General features: G+C 43.0%; 1 protein-coding gene across 2 annotated transcripts; it reads right to left on the reverse strand.

Annotated features, from left to right (window-relative positions):
- Window positions 1-1,341: 1,341 nt before the first annotated feature.
- On the reverse strand, window positions 1,342-13,726 carry LOC109907824 (mRNA-decapping enzyme 1A). Of its 2 annotated transcripts, XM_020506055.2 has the most exons (10): window positions 13,481-13,726; window positions 9,321-9,361; window positions 8,882-9,009; window positions 6,071-6,137; window positions 5,741-5,882; window positions 4,552-4,668; window positions 3,821-4,396; window positions 3,668-3,727; window positions 3,308-3,544; window positions 1,342-3,013 (listed from the first exon to the last, which is right to left on the reverse strand). In XM_020506055.2, the coding sequence occupies exons 1-10, from the start codon at window positions 13,601-13,603 to the stop codon at window positions 2,933-2,935; spliced, it is 1,572 nt and encodes a 523-aa protein (XP_020361644.1). In that variant the 5' UTR covers window positions 13,604-13,726; the 3' UTR covers window positions 1,342-2,932. The 2 variants fall into 2 exon arrangements, with proteins under 2 accessions (XP_020361644.1, XP_020361645.1); XM_020506056.2 differs by lacking the exon at window positions 9,321-9,361 and having other exon boundaries at window positions 13,481-13,598.
- Window positions 13,727-15,483: the final 1,757 nt, after the last annotated feature.

The raw sequence follows: 15,483 nt of genomic DNA on the forward strand, positions 1-15,483 counted from the left end.
GGGTTGTGCTTACAGCCCAACACCGTGCAGGACGTTTGGCATTTGCCAGAGAACAAGATTGGCAAATTCACCACTGGTTCACACTGAGAACATGTGACAGACGTGACAGAGTCTGGATACGCCATGGAGAACGTTCTGCTGCCTGCAACATCCTCCAGCATGACCGGTTTGGCGGTGGGTCAGTCATGGTGTGGGGTGGCATTTCTTTGGGGGGCCGCACAGACCTCCACGTGCTCGCCAGAGGTAGCCTGACTGCCATTAGGTACCGAGATGAGATCCTCAGACCCCTTGCGAGACCATATGCTGGTGCGGTTGGCCCTGGGTTCCTCCTAATGCAAGACAATGCTAGACCTCATGTGGCTGGAGTGTGTCAGCAGTTCCTGCAATGGGAACGCATTGATGCTATGGACTGGCCCGCCCGTTCCCCAGACCTGAATCCAATTGAGCACATCATGTCTCGCTCCATCCACCAACGCCACGTTGCACCACAGACTGTCCAGGAGTTGGCAGATGCTTTAGTCCAGGTCTGGGAGGAGATCCCTCAGGAGACCATCCGCCACCTCATCAGGAGCATGCCCAGGCGTTGTAGGGAGGTCATACCGGCACGTGGAGGCCACACACACACCTACCGAGCCTACTGTTTTAAGCACATTACATCAAAGTTGGATCAGCCTGTAGTGTGGTTTTCCACTTTAATTTTGAGTGTGACTCCAAATTCAGACCTCCATGAGTTGATCAATTTGATTTCCATTGATAGTTGAATGTGCTGACAAACACACAAATTATGTAAAGACAAAAGTATTTAATAAGAATATTTAATTCATCAGATCTAGGATGTGTTATTTTAGTGTTCCCTTTATTTTTTTGAGCAGTGTATATTTTTTTAAAGATGGCCACTACTGTACAGTATAAAACAAAGGCTATGGATGAATGGGGCATACTGTGTGTAGTGCAGTAAAGAACACTGGCATTTGGCGACTGGGACTGGTTATTGCATTGGAAATGTAATATTTTGTCAAACACTGAACCCTGTTGCCCTCTAGTGGCTTTATCCAGATATGAATCTTCTATGCCATTACTTGAGCTGCATCTCAATCATCCAAAAGACTCCTTTCCTTCATCTGCACTGATGTGAAAAACTCTGGTCAGATTAGAGCAGATGAAGGACAGGAAACAAGGAGAGAAAACTACATTGGACTACCGAGATACACCACTGGTGTCAGCATTTGCCTCACTGTTTGACATTGCTGGATGTAATGACCGCAAAGGTCAAAACAGGGAATCATTTGTGTTTTATTGACCAAGAAAAGTCATTTCTTTGAGCAAAAAATTTTAAATAGCTTGAGAGAAAACTTCACTTTAATATCACAAAATAGTAAAACAGAAGTATACAGTGACAGAATAAAACAAAATAAAAAACGGATGCGGTTCTTAAAAGACACCAAATAACATGTTTACTCATCATTACACTGGCACTGACCAATCTTAAAAATCATACTGGTTTTAAAATGTTTTTTAAAATGTTTATCTCTGGGCCTTACCTCTTTTCTCCACCAGTATAGAGCCTGTGACTAAATAATACGTACACTTTGAAAACACACCAATCAACATGTATTAAGTACTATGATCTATATATATTTTTAAACGTATTGAGGAACCAAAGGAGTCACAAACTGCTCATGAAATGCTTTTTACTGACATTTTCGTTTGACGTGAAAACAAAGTGCAATCAAGTCAGAGGTTCTCTTCTTACCTCCCGAAGAAACTCACATGTACTTACTGGCAGAAATAAATCCCGAGACAAGGTCAAAAACAAATATTCCTTAGACAACATAATGTGTTGATCAGTTATTCGTTTAGAGGATGTTCTCAATTGCATCCCATGTCTATAACGCAACGCCGCCATTCATTCCTTCCGTCAATCGGAATCAAAAATGTGTGATTGATTGCAGCCAAACAGAAATACATGCTGCGTGTGATCAAAATAACGTGAACATAGATTGGCAGTATGGCACAAGGTCAGATGTGTGTACAGGGGTGACATTATCAAACACATTTTTTTTTAAACTACCTGACCTACAAAATCAAATACATACACACTGACACAACCTGTTATGACATGCTAGTCCCTTTGAGCTGTTGGCTGCAGAGTGACAACATGTGTTAAACAAGACGATCCCGTTGAATGCAGTTAGCTCAGGTTCAGTGCTGCAGTAGACTTTACTGCAAAACCCACAGAATAGGGCCTAAATTAATACAACAATTCTCTGTTTAGACCCTTGGGTGGGGGGGGGGGGGGGAGACACTTAAGAATCAGTAAACAGTATTCTCCCAGAAGGCATTGCATTCTATTGCACACGTCCCTTAACAGGCATAGTGACAGAGGCTTGGTGGTGAATGGGGTGAGAGCAAAGGACAGAGAAAAAAAGAAAGAACAGAGATTGAAAAAGAGGAGAGAGAACAAAGCGCATGTGTGTGGAGAATCACAGCTATTCCCGAGGGCAGAACAAGGAAGTGGAGTTGAATAAAGCTTGGCTTGCACAGCAAGTCCTAACCCCTGACCCAAACAGAGATGAGGGTTTACCTTCCTTAGGGGTTTTGGTCTAGTTCTCATCCACAGAAGAGAGGAACAATATTTCTTTCTAGAGTGCGTACATGATTTGACACTACTGTCAAGCGTAACATCTCCCTTTTACCTTCTCTACATAGGGTAGCAGAGCCATATGAGTGAGCCTCCTGGGTTCGAGTCCTCCTGCAGTCCCCATAGCTGCTCCAGAGGAACAGAGCCAGTGTCTGTGTTTCTATACATAGCCGGTGGCAGCAGAAGCAGTCCCAGGTCCCACCCAGTGGTTCAGTACCTGTAGCTTCGGTTGGCTGGTGGCTGTGCCCCTGTCCTGACATGTCCAGGCCCAGCCCCATGTCTGGACTAAAGCTATAGCTTGACGTTGCTCAGGTCCTTGGAGAGAATCTGGAGGTAAGTCTTGTGGATGACACTGAGAAACGCTGGGTCATTCTGCACAGGGCACAAACACAGGAGAGAGAGAGAAGACTTATCTTCCAGTCAATTTGTATAACAGTACAAACAAGACTTCAACTGCTTCAGTTCACTCGCTCTCTCAAGTATTAGATTTAGGTACATACAGAAGGAATTCCTAACATAATTCATAACCAATGCATAACACATTCATACGCCGTTCATGAGCATTTCATAAATGCCAACAGCAGCCAGATGAAATCTACAGTAGAAAACCCCTGAACCTGACGAAAGGCTTCAAACACAAGAAAAAGGCTTCAGCTCTCTCTGTACCTTGATGAGGTGGATGAGTGTGTCCTGCAGCTGGGTCCTGTTGCAGGGGGATTGGGGGGGCTCCACAGCCCCTGTGGCTGCTGCTGGAGGGGAGGGAGGAGCAGCGTGCCTCTGCAGTTCCGTTGTCTTGGCAACAGAATGCTGAAAGGCGCTCGGTGAGAGCAGCACTGAGCGCTCCGCCCCAGTCAGTGAAGCACCCGCCCCCGGTATCACAAGCCCTGCCTTTATAGGAACAGCCTTGGATGGGTGAGAGAAAGAGAGAGGGCAGGAAGAGGACATGGTAAGATTTCATTTCAACTATGTAAAGAACTGCCTGTACAATCAAAGCCATCTACATCATGATAGCAAAATCATACTAACAGGCATGGTTTTCGACGGTTTCTGAGACTGAGCGAACACATCCATTTCTTTACTCTGTGGCTGAGAAAGACAAGAAAGGGAGCCCTTCAGAAATGACAGATTACACAAAGTCCGCATCACAAAGAAATAACATGGGCAAAGGCAGTTACCTACCTGCACAGGGCCTGTGGGAATGCTGCAGATGGCAACAGGATTGGGGATTTGCTCTCTGAAGCTCTGGGGCGTGGCCAGCGGGCTGGGCAGGAAGTTGGGTGCGAGGACAGGCTTGTGGAGATCAGAGGGGCTGGGTTTCAGCGAGCCCAGGAGATCCTGCCCCAGGTAAGTCAACGGAGGGCCAGGGGGTGGACCGCGAGCCTCAGCCCCAGGTGGAGCGACCAACAGCGGGGACATAGAGTGCTGGAGTTCCCCTGGAGGTCCACCGGGAAACACGGGGCTGGCGTGGAGGTTGTAGCCTGGGCTGGGGCCACCTCTGGCCTCCATCAGGGGGATCAGACCAGAGGCCAGGTGCCGGTTGTTGCCCACTGAGGCTGCTGTGAGGCGGGGTGCCAGTAAGGGCTGGAAGGGTATGGATGGAGTGTAGTGCTGGGCCTGGAGGAAGTTGGCGGGGCTCGGGGCAGCAGGGTCTGTGGAACTCTGGGTAGGCATGGCTGGCAGCAGGCCGGTCTCCTTGGGTAGAGAACTGCCAAACAGCTCCTCTACGGTGATCTGCCTCTGGCCAGAGTGGGAGTTCTGCAAATACAGTAATAACAGACAATAGGAAACAACACTCTATCCAATTATGACTGACAAGTAAGAGTCATTTCAGTCATGCGGGAGAACACTTGTTACAGGTAGCGTGTTGTCAGACAAAGTGCATTCATCTCAGGCAGAATGTGGTGCTGTACCTTTTCTGGCGGTGGGGCACTGGGAGCGCGCTCTGTAGCTCCGCCGGCTGTTTTCAGCGTCTCGGTGTTCAACCCCTGCTCAGCAGTAACAGACGTCTCAGTTTCACCCGTCTGAATCTAGTCAACGCACAAAATAAATCCCACAGACACATGTATCATTTTGACATTCCAACTAGTGTTTCCCGTCTAATGCAGAATTAGACCCCGTTTTGGTTTTGGCCCTAGTGCGTCACAGCGGATTCAAATGATCAACTCATCATCAAACCAAAACGTGCACCCCTCGGGGTCCAGAGGACAGCGTTTGGGAAACGCTGGACTAATGTAAATTGGGAGGGCTGTGAGCAATCTCAGCATTTAAAACAATGAAAAACACTTGGGGCAGCAGGACTAAGATCTACAGAAAGAGAGTGATACCAATAAAGAGTAAGTAAACAGACAGGCAGTGAGTTCTTCACTGACTACGAGAGAGAGAGAGAGAGAAACAGAAGGGGGACATTGCTATCCCATCCACAGCTGGCTGCACCAAATAATCCGGATTTTAAATCGCACTCTAATTCGTGATGTATGTGTAGGGGTAAAGTCCGTCAAACAATACTATTTTTCTGGACTGTGTTCGCGTGCGTTTGTGGAAGTGTTGGGATTTGTAACTTGAAAAAGTGATCTATTAACTGGTCACGTTTAACAAAAGTAAAGTCACTTAACAATATTACTTTGGGTGGAAAGGGATAAGTTATATTACTTTGTGTTAGTTTCATGGGAAAAAAAATCTCAATCTCCCTGTTTGTTTGACTGTCGGAGGGAGCAAGGCGATCCGTGTGCGCTCTACCAAAGACGACTAACTCGGGTTTGATCGCTGGTTTCTCCTTTCATCGATGGCGCTGCTTTCCTGTACTAGTCTACAAGTACTGCCCTATCATATGGGCTGCTTAGTTAGCCATATATACTGTAAGACAAACATCTGTACAGATTTCATATCTTTTCATTCAAAAACTTTCTCAAGCCGCCAGTTCTGGTCACGCGTTGTTTGACAAATAAACTTTAATAATACTACCAAATTTGAAAAAGTAAGGCGTTACTTTACTTTTGTTACTCCTAAAAGTAATCTGATTTATGTAACGCAATACTTTTGTAACGCATTTCCCCCAATAGAGTCCTGGGCGACGACTTGACGATAAAGACCGTCTCTCACCCTGTGGTATTCATCCTTGGCCTTGCTGAGGAGCTCCAGGATGTCGATGGGGCGAGGTTCTGCGCAGCCATTGGTCCTCCCAGGGATGTTGGCCCTCTCTGGGGAGCCCCGGTGGGCCTGCATGGCTTCCTGCTTCACGATCCTGGAGGACAGACACAATAAAAGACACAAACACCCTCGCAAATCAGTGGGGGGAAAAAAAACCCACTAAAACACACAATCCAATCTCATATCTGTAACGTGCTAAATTACTCCCTGCAGCGGTGTGGGTGACGGTGGTTTTCATAGCTGTGGGTTAGTGGTGGTGTGCTTCACACGGGCCATACTCACTTCACCATGAGCTGAGCGATGCGCTGGCAGTCCTTCTTATCGTAGAACCAGATGCTGTATATACCCACTGTAGGAGGAACACAGTGAAAAGAGGGAAATATTTAAAAAAATGGCAGGCGGACGGTTCACTGGCGCTAGGATGCATCCCTTAGGCGGTGGGAGGTTGTGGGAAATGGATGGTTCAGCAACTTTGAGGCAACAGCGTGTGACAGGAGTGTCACGTTGCATACGTGTGTGTGAGAAGAGATTCTTGCCAGGTTTCCCCTCCGAGGCTGGTAACCTAGCAACGGTAGTGTTTCTACAGCTACCTGGGGAACTCAGGGTCGTGTAAACAGGTGTGTGTAAAAAGGCCGCATTTTCTAACATGAAGCACTGACACAACCCCTCCACTAACAGATGTGTGCAACGAGAGCAACGGCAGGACACAAACCTGAACAGTCGAAATCACGCCAAAACAAAATGGCAAGTCACGATCCCTTCACAGTCACAAGGACAGCCAAGAAAGCCCTCCCTCCCAAACACACTTGTTCATGATATTCTTTGCATCCCCTCCCAAGTGGCCTGCAGACACTCGACTACTGGGGAGGAGTCACAGGATTCCAGTCAGATAAAACTGCTTCCCTCTGGATGAGTGGATCAGACGCCTACAGAACTACCACCGAGAGCAGACGTACTGTATCCATCCCATCCATGAGGTGGTTTCCAGGCAGCTCCGGAACATAAGAGGCCCTGGGGCCAGAGGGACACGTTTTTCTCCCCCTCAGACAGAGCTCCTGGGTTGGGTGGACCCAGTGTTAGCGCAAGGCCATGGGCGGAGGAGACCCGTCAGAGGAGATGCTCCTGCTCGACGCGCCCGGTCAGCCTCGGCGTGACCTCCGGCACAAGGGGAAGGTCATTTTCCAGAGGACCCTGCGAGGAGGTCTGCTGAGTGCTTTTAGAGGCAAGTCTAACTGGAAGGCTAGTGTGTTTAGCATGTGGTCAATGTCCATCTGATTCATTTGTGTGCATACATCTCTACACAGGGGTCAGCATAGCAAAATATTAAAGAGGTGGCATTATGTCAGAGGGGGCATGTGTAAATTAAGACTTATTTCCCTGTATGTCTGTACGTGTATGTCTGCTGCACAGCCAGGGTCCTTTCATTTTCCTTAGGACTAAACAGGAAGATGAAAAAGTCGATTTTATGATGGGATTGCAGTCGAAGACGTCATACCTTCGTCATAAAAAGAGTCTGGAAGAGTTCAAGTTCTCCTTTGAATTCAACACAGTTTGACAGACCTTTAATGACTGTGTGCATGCAGTGCTCTGCAACTTCATTCCAAAAAAAGAAGTGTGTTTATAAAACATTGATGGTCTTCATTATTTATCTGGGGCGAATTAAATAAACAGCACATTCAATGCTAAATTTAGCCTAGTAATACAAAATATATACACCAGCAGCTCTTTTAATAGATATATAGGGTGAATCCGTGCCAGCGGGAGAGGAACATATTTTTGGTATCTCAGATTCTCCTGGCAATTCTCACATTTGGAGAAAGAATGTTTGAAATGCATTATACATTTGTATCACTTTTTGTTGTTGTTGAAAATCATGATGAAAGTGGCCATTTTAGGCCATTTGTAGACCTCCTGTAAGACCCTATGATCTGTGAACCGTACATGATACAGACATCTTGGTGTCTTTTAGAATTCTTAGTGTTCTCTAAAGTATGGAGTACGTCTTGATTCTGATACACAACGTTTCACATTCATTTATTCATCTCAAAATGAAACCGTTTGATTTGGTTTGGAACAGTTTACAAGTACATCAAAGTTCCCCAGAGTGGGCTCTCGGCTAATTCTGAAGGCATGATGCATTTTATGAGCACCACCAACACAGTGAATAAGAAAATAGATTCAAAGGGAACTCGAACTGTGCAACCCTAAAGGAGGGCTGTGATTGGTTAATGACCTATCATGTCAATTTCTATGTATAAAATGAGTGATGTCATTCAAATGTACCAGAGAGCCCACTCTGGAAATGTGACGTGTTTGAAGAGTATATTGTCAAACCACATCTACATTAAAAATGTTATTTTTTAAAAAGTAGATATAAATATTTTTTTTACATTTAATAAATGAATGTGAGAACAGTATTAAAAAATCTAAACATATTCCATATTTTTTAGAACACACTATAATAACGAGCACCAGAATGTTCACAGATCATAGGGTCTTACAGGAGGCATGTATAGGTCTATAAAGGCCCTAAAATGGCCAATTTCATCATTCTTAAAAAAAAAAAAAAAAAGGGGTTTATGATACAAACGTAAAAAGAATACTAAACATCCCTCCTTCCAATGAAGTTCCCATGTGAGAATTACCAGAACAATCTGTTCCCGCTGGTGTGGAATCGCCCTATAGTTAAGTTTACTTAAACATGTTAACATGACCCTTCTCATCCCCACACTTTCTCAGAATATATCGTGTAGACCACGTGTCAAACAAGGCCCACGGGCCGGATCCGGCCCATGACACATTTCTATCCGGCCCGCGCAATGGTTTGGTTTGTCAATTCCTTTTGGCCCGCTTCCATAACAACCGCGATGCGCTGCATTCCCAGGTCATAGCAAACACTACCGAGGTGTAGCATGCTAAACGGCAGTGCATTGCCAAACACACCCATATTTTTTTTCTCCTCACAGTTGGATTAACACTCCAAAACAGCCTACCCGACTGCTCGGAGGTGTCCGCATGGTCCTAAAGCACACCGTTGCCTCGTTTTGTATCACATTCCAATGATAAGACTAACAAATGGACTATCCTACTCACAGTTAGCATTTCTGTACAGCAGGAAGGGGTCTTGAAGCTGAAACTCAAGGTCTTTGTTGATGGGCTCCACTAGATTCTCTGTGCTCAGCCGATTCATGATTGTGAAGCCATGATGAGGGGAAGCAGACCTGTGGATAGGTTATTGAGAGCAATGGAGACAGACTATTAGGCTACATGTTTTCACAACTCAAAAAAAGAAAGAGAAAAGCAAAGAGAATGATTAAGATAAAGAGAGTAAGAGGGAGGGGTGGGGGTTAGGGGAGAGAGGAAGAGATCAATTAGGGAGGCATAGACATATGGACAATATAAAAAAGGCAACTATATCAAGGAGAGAGGACAGGTGGTGAGACAACCACATATAAAAATGGGTCAGTTTAGCATCTTTACAACAGTGGCCCATTTAAAAAAGGTCACCACATATCTGATACAAATAAATTACCTTGCATAAACAAATAAGGTGCCCTCGATTTCAGTCTTTTCCTGAAATGGAAATTGCGCAGAAAAATTATAACTTTAACTCGATGAACATGAATCAATCATCAAGTACAAGAATAACCAAAACATGCAAAAAAATTCTGATATTTGGTCTGGGTTGCTTTCAATTTATTAAACCTTTTATTACGTTGCATTACGGTTGTACTGAATGACAAGATTCCCCTAAACGGTTCTTCAACCGTCTTTAAGGTGTGGTTAATCTCTCGTGGACAGAACACTTAAAACGGTACCGTAGATATGTCATGATACAACGGGATGCATGAGAAGACAAGCAACATTAGTTCCTGTGCTTTCAACAAATCACGATTTCCCAGGTTTTAGCATCTTCCGAATCTCGGAAGGGGATGGGACATTTGGCCTATAGACTTGCAAAGAGAGAGGGTGGAGCTATTAGTTCTGGTTCCAATCCTCGTTCTCAATCTTCTCTTATGGACCCAGACCTTTATCGAGCATCTGACCAATTACGCAAGACTTCAGTTCTGGGTTAACTGAGATTAATGCTGCGTTCACGTCTTGTCGGAAACTGAGTTAAAATGAATGCAAATGATTTGCATGGAGCTTCCCATTGGTTGATTCTGATACTTCCCAATTGGGAAACTCAGGTATCATCTTTCTACAATGAACGAGTAAGCAAGTCAAAAAATCTCTGAGTTTCTGACATGACGTGAACGCAGCATAAGGTATGGTTTGATCCCATTAGGTAGGTGTGGCCTGATCAAAATGGCTGTGAAATATTGTGTGTGAAACCACATAAACAATTGCAGCTGCGTGAAGTGATCCTTCAGAACAACACCGTTACCATTAAATCAAACATTGCACACCGTTGTGTCCTGCTGAACGGGGCCCTGATTGCTAGCTAGCTTACAGAGTTGGTACTTAGCTAATGTTTGCGAACTAGATAAATATTATCTACAAACTAGCTAGCTAGCTAACTGGTTTTAAGTTAGCTAACTTAGAACAGCCCCTAACATGGCAGCCGTTCTAAAACCTGGCCAAACTCTCTTAAACATATGGGGAACTTTGAGCAGTTCTGAACTGGCGCCGACTGACATTTGTGTACAAGGCACTCTGTGAATACCAAAAAGCCCCATGTGTCTGCTCTCAGTTACCACTCCCCAAGCAGAGCTGACTTGAAGTGTCAGCTTTCCGACCCCACATTTGCATTTGTCATTTTCTGGCCTAACCACACAAAGAATCTATTATCAAATTGACAGTGACAGTCTAGCAAGTCCAGCCATTGTGGTTTCATCTCACTGTGATATTCTCAGTCAGATTTAGAGCTCTCAACATTTAAAGAACAGCACTTTCTCTTAGTCACAGACAGGACAAAATCACTTTGTGCTTAAAAGCTGAAGTTGTAACAAGTTTGCACACATTTGAATGGATTCTCAGCCGCTCTGTGGACGTTTAGGAGAGAATTCTGTCGACAGTTATAAGAAAGTGAAGATATTGTCCTGTCATTAAGCATGACATTTATTTGACAGGTATGATAGATCGTATAGTAAGTTTTTTACAATTTGATTGTTATTATATCTAGAAAGCATTTCAGTCATTTCAAGCCCTCTAGCCACACTTTTGAACAGGGAAAGAAATCATAGATATGATTTTGCATAATATTTGTACTATGTACTTGAGATTGTGTCCTCAAAAGTGAGTACACCTCAGCAATATTTTTTTTTTATAATACATCTTCCAAAAAGCTGAGTTCCAGACGTTTCAAAAAATAAAAAAATGCAACATTACCTGTTAATGTTTATGTCAATCTCATGAAAAGTAATTCAGTTTGGGTATGTCTATTTAGGCAGAAATCTAAATGTTGCCCCATCATTTAATAGATGGCTCTGCCAACAACCAAAGACTCTTAAAATCTATTTGCTACACAACCCAGCAGGAACATGCGTGTTGGCTTGATATAGCTAACGTTAGCTAGAGGTGTGTGGTCATCTACAATATCAGTCAAAAGTTTGTACACCCCTATTCATTCAAGGGTTTCTTTATTTTTTACTATTTTCTAGATTGTAGAATAGTGAAGACATCAAAACTATGAAATAAGATATGGAATCATGTAGTAACCCAAAAAATTGTTAAACAAATCTAAATATTTTATATTTGAGATTCTTCAAAGTAGCCACGCTTTGCCTTAACAGCATTGCACACTCTTGGCATTCTCTCAACCAGCTTCATGAGGTAGTCACCTGGAATGCATTCCAATTAACAGGTGTGCCTCACCAGCAAAGCACCCCACACCTCCTCCTCCATGCTTTACTGTGGGAACCACACATGCGGAGATCATCTGTTCACCTACTCTGCGTCTCACAAAGACACAGCGGTTGGAACCAAAAATCTCAAATTGGGACTAATCAGACCAAAGGACAGATTTCCACCGGTCTAATGTCCATTGCTCAGTTTTTTGGCCCAAGCAAGTTCTTCTTCTTCTTATTGGTGTCCTTTAGTAGTGGTTTCTTTGCAGCAATTCGACCACGAAGGCCTGATTCACACAGTCTCCTCTGAACAGTTGCTGTTGAGATGTGTCTGTTACTTGAACTCGGTGAAGCATTTATTTGGGCTGCAATCTGAGGTGCAGGTAACTCTAATGAATTTTTCCTGTGGCGGTCCACATGAGAGGCAGTTTCATCATAGTGTTTGATGGTATTTGCGACTGCACTTGAAGAAACTTTCAACGTTTTTGACATTTCCCGAATTGACTGACTTTCAGGTCTTAAAGTAATGATGGACTGTCGTTTCCCTTTGCTTATTTGAGCTGTTCTTGACATAATTTAAATGCATTCCAGGTGACTACATCATGAAGCTGGTTGAGAGAATGCCAAGAGTGTGCAAAGCTGTAATCAAGGCAAAGGGTGGCTACTTTGAAGAATCTCAAATAAAATATATTTTGATTTGTTTAACACTTTTTTGGTTAATACATGATTCCATTTGTTATTTCATAGTTGACGTCTTCACTATTATTCTATAATGTAGAAAATAGTAAAAATAAAGAAAAACCCTGGAATGAGTAGGTGGGTCCAAACTGACTGGTACTGTATTTAGTTAGCTAGATTGCTAATGAAATGCCTATTTTTAAGGTCTCTGTGATAAATTAAGTAGAGTAGATAGTTAGCCCTTGAGCATAACGCTATGAGTCATTGGACGAAGGCATCTTGTTCTGTATGGGGGAGTTTTGTTAAGAGCCCTGACAGTCAGTCTGAAGATTAACACGCTTCGCTAGCGGCACGGTTTTGGAAGCATAAGGACCTTATCTTACATACCAGGGAGAAATAATTGGCAAAAAACAAAAGGTTAAATTGGTACACACATTTATAGGGTTAGGGTTCCCACACGGTCATATTACACTGCGTGTTTACAAACAGAAGACAGTGCTAATTAGCTATCATGCTCCGAATACCTGTGTGTAATTATTTATCCTCTTGCTCTTTTGCACCCCAGTATTTCGACTTGCACATCATCACTCCAGTGTCAATGCTACATTTGAATTATTTCGCCTCTATGTCCTATTTATTGCCTTACCTCCCTACTCTTCTACATTTGCACACACTGTACATCGATTTTACTATTGTGTTATCGACTGTACGTTTGTTTATGTGGAACTCTGTGTTGTTGTTTTTGTCACACTGCTTTGCTTCATCTTGGCCAGGTCGCAGTTGTAAATGAGAACTTGTTCTCAACTGGCCTACCTCGTTAAATAAAAGGTGGGAAAAAAGGCCGCCAGAAAGGTGGTCACTGAAAAATACTGTCAGTTGAAACTGTGATAAAAACCGTAAAAAACAGGGTACAGTAAGTGTATATTTAGCATTTGTGAAATTATTTTGGTGTGATATGAAAGTAACATTAAATGGCTTCTATGTTTCTAGAACCGTATCGCAATTGAGAATCGATTCACGTTTAGATAAGAGTATTTTGATCTTCTGACAAAAACTTACGGTCCTTGAACCTTAGGGTAACTAACGGTAGGCTCCTTAAGAGTACATATTGGACTAGGTAGATAGCTAGCTACTGTACGTAGCTGATAGTTACTTATCTAGCTATGTAACGCTAGCTACCTTTTAGTTAACAGAAAGAAACAAGCGACTCCTTTGGCGAGCTTACCCATTCATTTGCTTTGGAATTAAATGTGTACAGTGCTACCTGTCCGGTAACATCGAGAAGTTTGTTGATATACGGATCTTGTCGTTGTAGAGCTGCAAGGCTCATTTTACTGGCGGTCTCCATCTTGAATACAATGCTTACCACACGGAATAATTTCTATGAACACTCAATGTCCACTGTCCTTGGAAGACATGGTCACAATGCCTTATAGTTCTGCCCCACTTTTAGTTCCGCAATGAGTTGGAGTGATTGGTCGTGTTCGAGAGCGTCAAAAGTAAAAATCGTAGCGTATCATGTGTAAATTGTGAGTGATTGACTGATATACAAATGCTATTGATAATTTATGAATGACTCATGGTGATTTGTAGATCAGTCCAGTCAGTGTTGAATCTCATTTCGCAAGTGCCTAAAAATGATTGCTCGCTCATGCATTTGAGAGGTGGCTATTTTGCTATGGGCCTGTCTATCCAAGTAGACTATATAATTTGATGATGACAAAACGTCAAACCCATAGCTCTGTATTATCATAACCCAGATCTCTAAAAACCCAAACAATATTTTTTTTAAATCAACATAGCCAGCTGTCAGTGGAAAATAATGACCACACCAACCAATTCATCAATTTCTTTTAGTCCCAGGGAAAGTGTTAGGGTCTAAGAATTTATTTCGGACTGGGCAAAATATTATATTTTTTCCTTAGGGCCAAATACTATGTAGACTGCACGATTTACCACAAGGCGGCACTGATGCAATATATTTCGATGACACCGATAATCCATGTGGCAACACCTTTATAATAGACAATTTGGAGCTACTGGTGACCCTCAAATTTAACGCATCTTTTAGCATAGGGGGGAAGACATGTTTTTGAAATAAGCATCTCAATGTGAGGTTTGGCATAATAAAAGAGATACCTGTTCTGTCAATAAACCTACCGTTATTAGTTTTAAGTGAATGACGGGCCTCCAACTCAGTCTTAAACCCGTCAAGCCTATGCTATAGGCCAAAAGATAAAATTGGATATTGAAAGTCATTAGTTATTTTCTGAAGTAGCCTTAGGCTAGTTAGGTCAACAACATCCTTTGCTTCAATTCACTGGGGAACAAAGTATTATAATTAAGGGATTATCGCTGTGAAACAGTAGTCCAGCTGCAGACAGGTAGACCTAGGCTAATCCAATAACCAGTAACCGTCCAACACACAGAGGGTGCATTTCCTTTCGGTTCGTTACAGAATGTGGTCCCTAAACTGTGTCATGTGTCCCCAAAAAAGAGGGAGATAATATTACGGTCACGGTCAGGGTTCGGCGACACCGGGGTAAATCATGGGGATAGTGTTACACAATTTATGTTGCCTAACGACCTCATGCTATTAGCCTAATCAATGGCAAAATTTGAAAAAACAACTGACGGACAATATATGTTTAATGTGTATAATAACACACGAGCTACATTATTTTTTTATAGGATATACGTTTTATACCGTAGACCAGTAGCAGTGTGTGGGTAAAATCACTGGGGAAGCCAGAAAAAAAGCTACATTACAACCTGTGTTGTGATAATTGCTTTGTTTGCTCTATAAATACAGTTAGCTCATATACCTTGCAACCATGATAAAAATAGACCTAAGGCCGAGACAGTAAGATACAGTGGCAGAATAAATTCCTTTGTTTCATCACAAAAGCGGAGAGCAACCTCTGTAAGGTGAAGTCCACAAAGCATATTTCATGTAACAAACAATTACATGACCTACAGAATGGCCAAGCAAATTAATATTTCCGATATTTTCCCACCCCTAAAGAACTATTGATTTAGAACCGCGGAGAGTTTACCGCAGGTCGCAAAGAAAACAGGAGCTACCTCCACTCTTCCTGAACCATTTCAACTTTAACATTTCAACATCAAATCACCTATACCTCGTCTAATACAGTGCCAACTAAAAGATACCAAAAACAATTTAGTCCAATCACCATAAGCTAAATATAATGTGGCGATGTTTGTGTA

Source organism: Oncorhynchus kisutch, linkage group LG17 (genome assembly GCF_002021735.2).
Source record: "Oncorhynchus kisutch isolate 150728-3 linkage group LG17, Okis_V2, whole genome shotgun sequence".
In the NCBI taxonomy this organism is placed as follows: domain Eukaryota; kingdom Metazoa; phylum Chordata; class Actinopteri; order Salmoniformes; family Salmonidae; genus Oncorhynchus; species Oncorhynchus kisutch.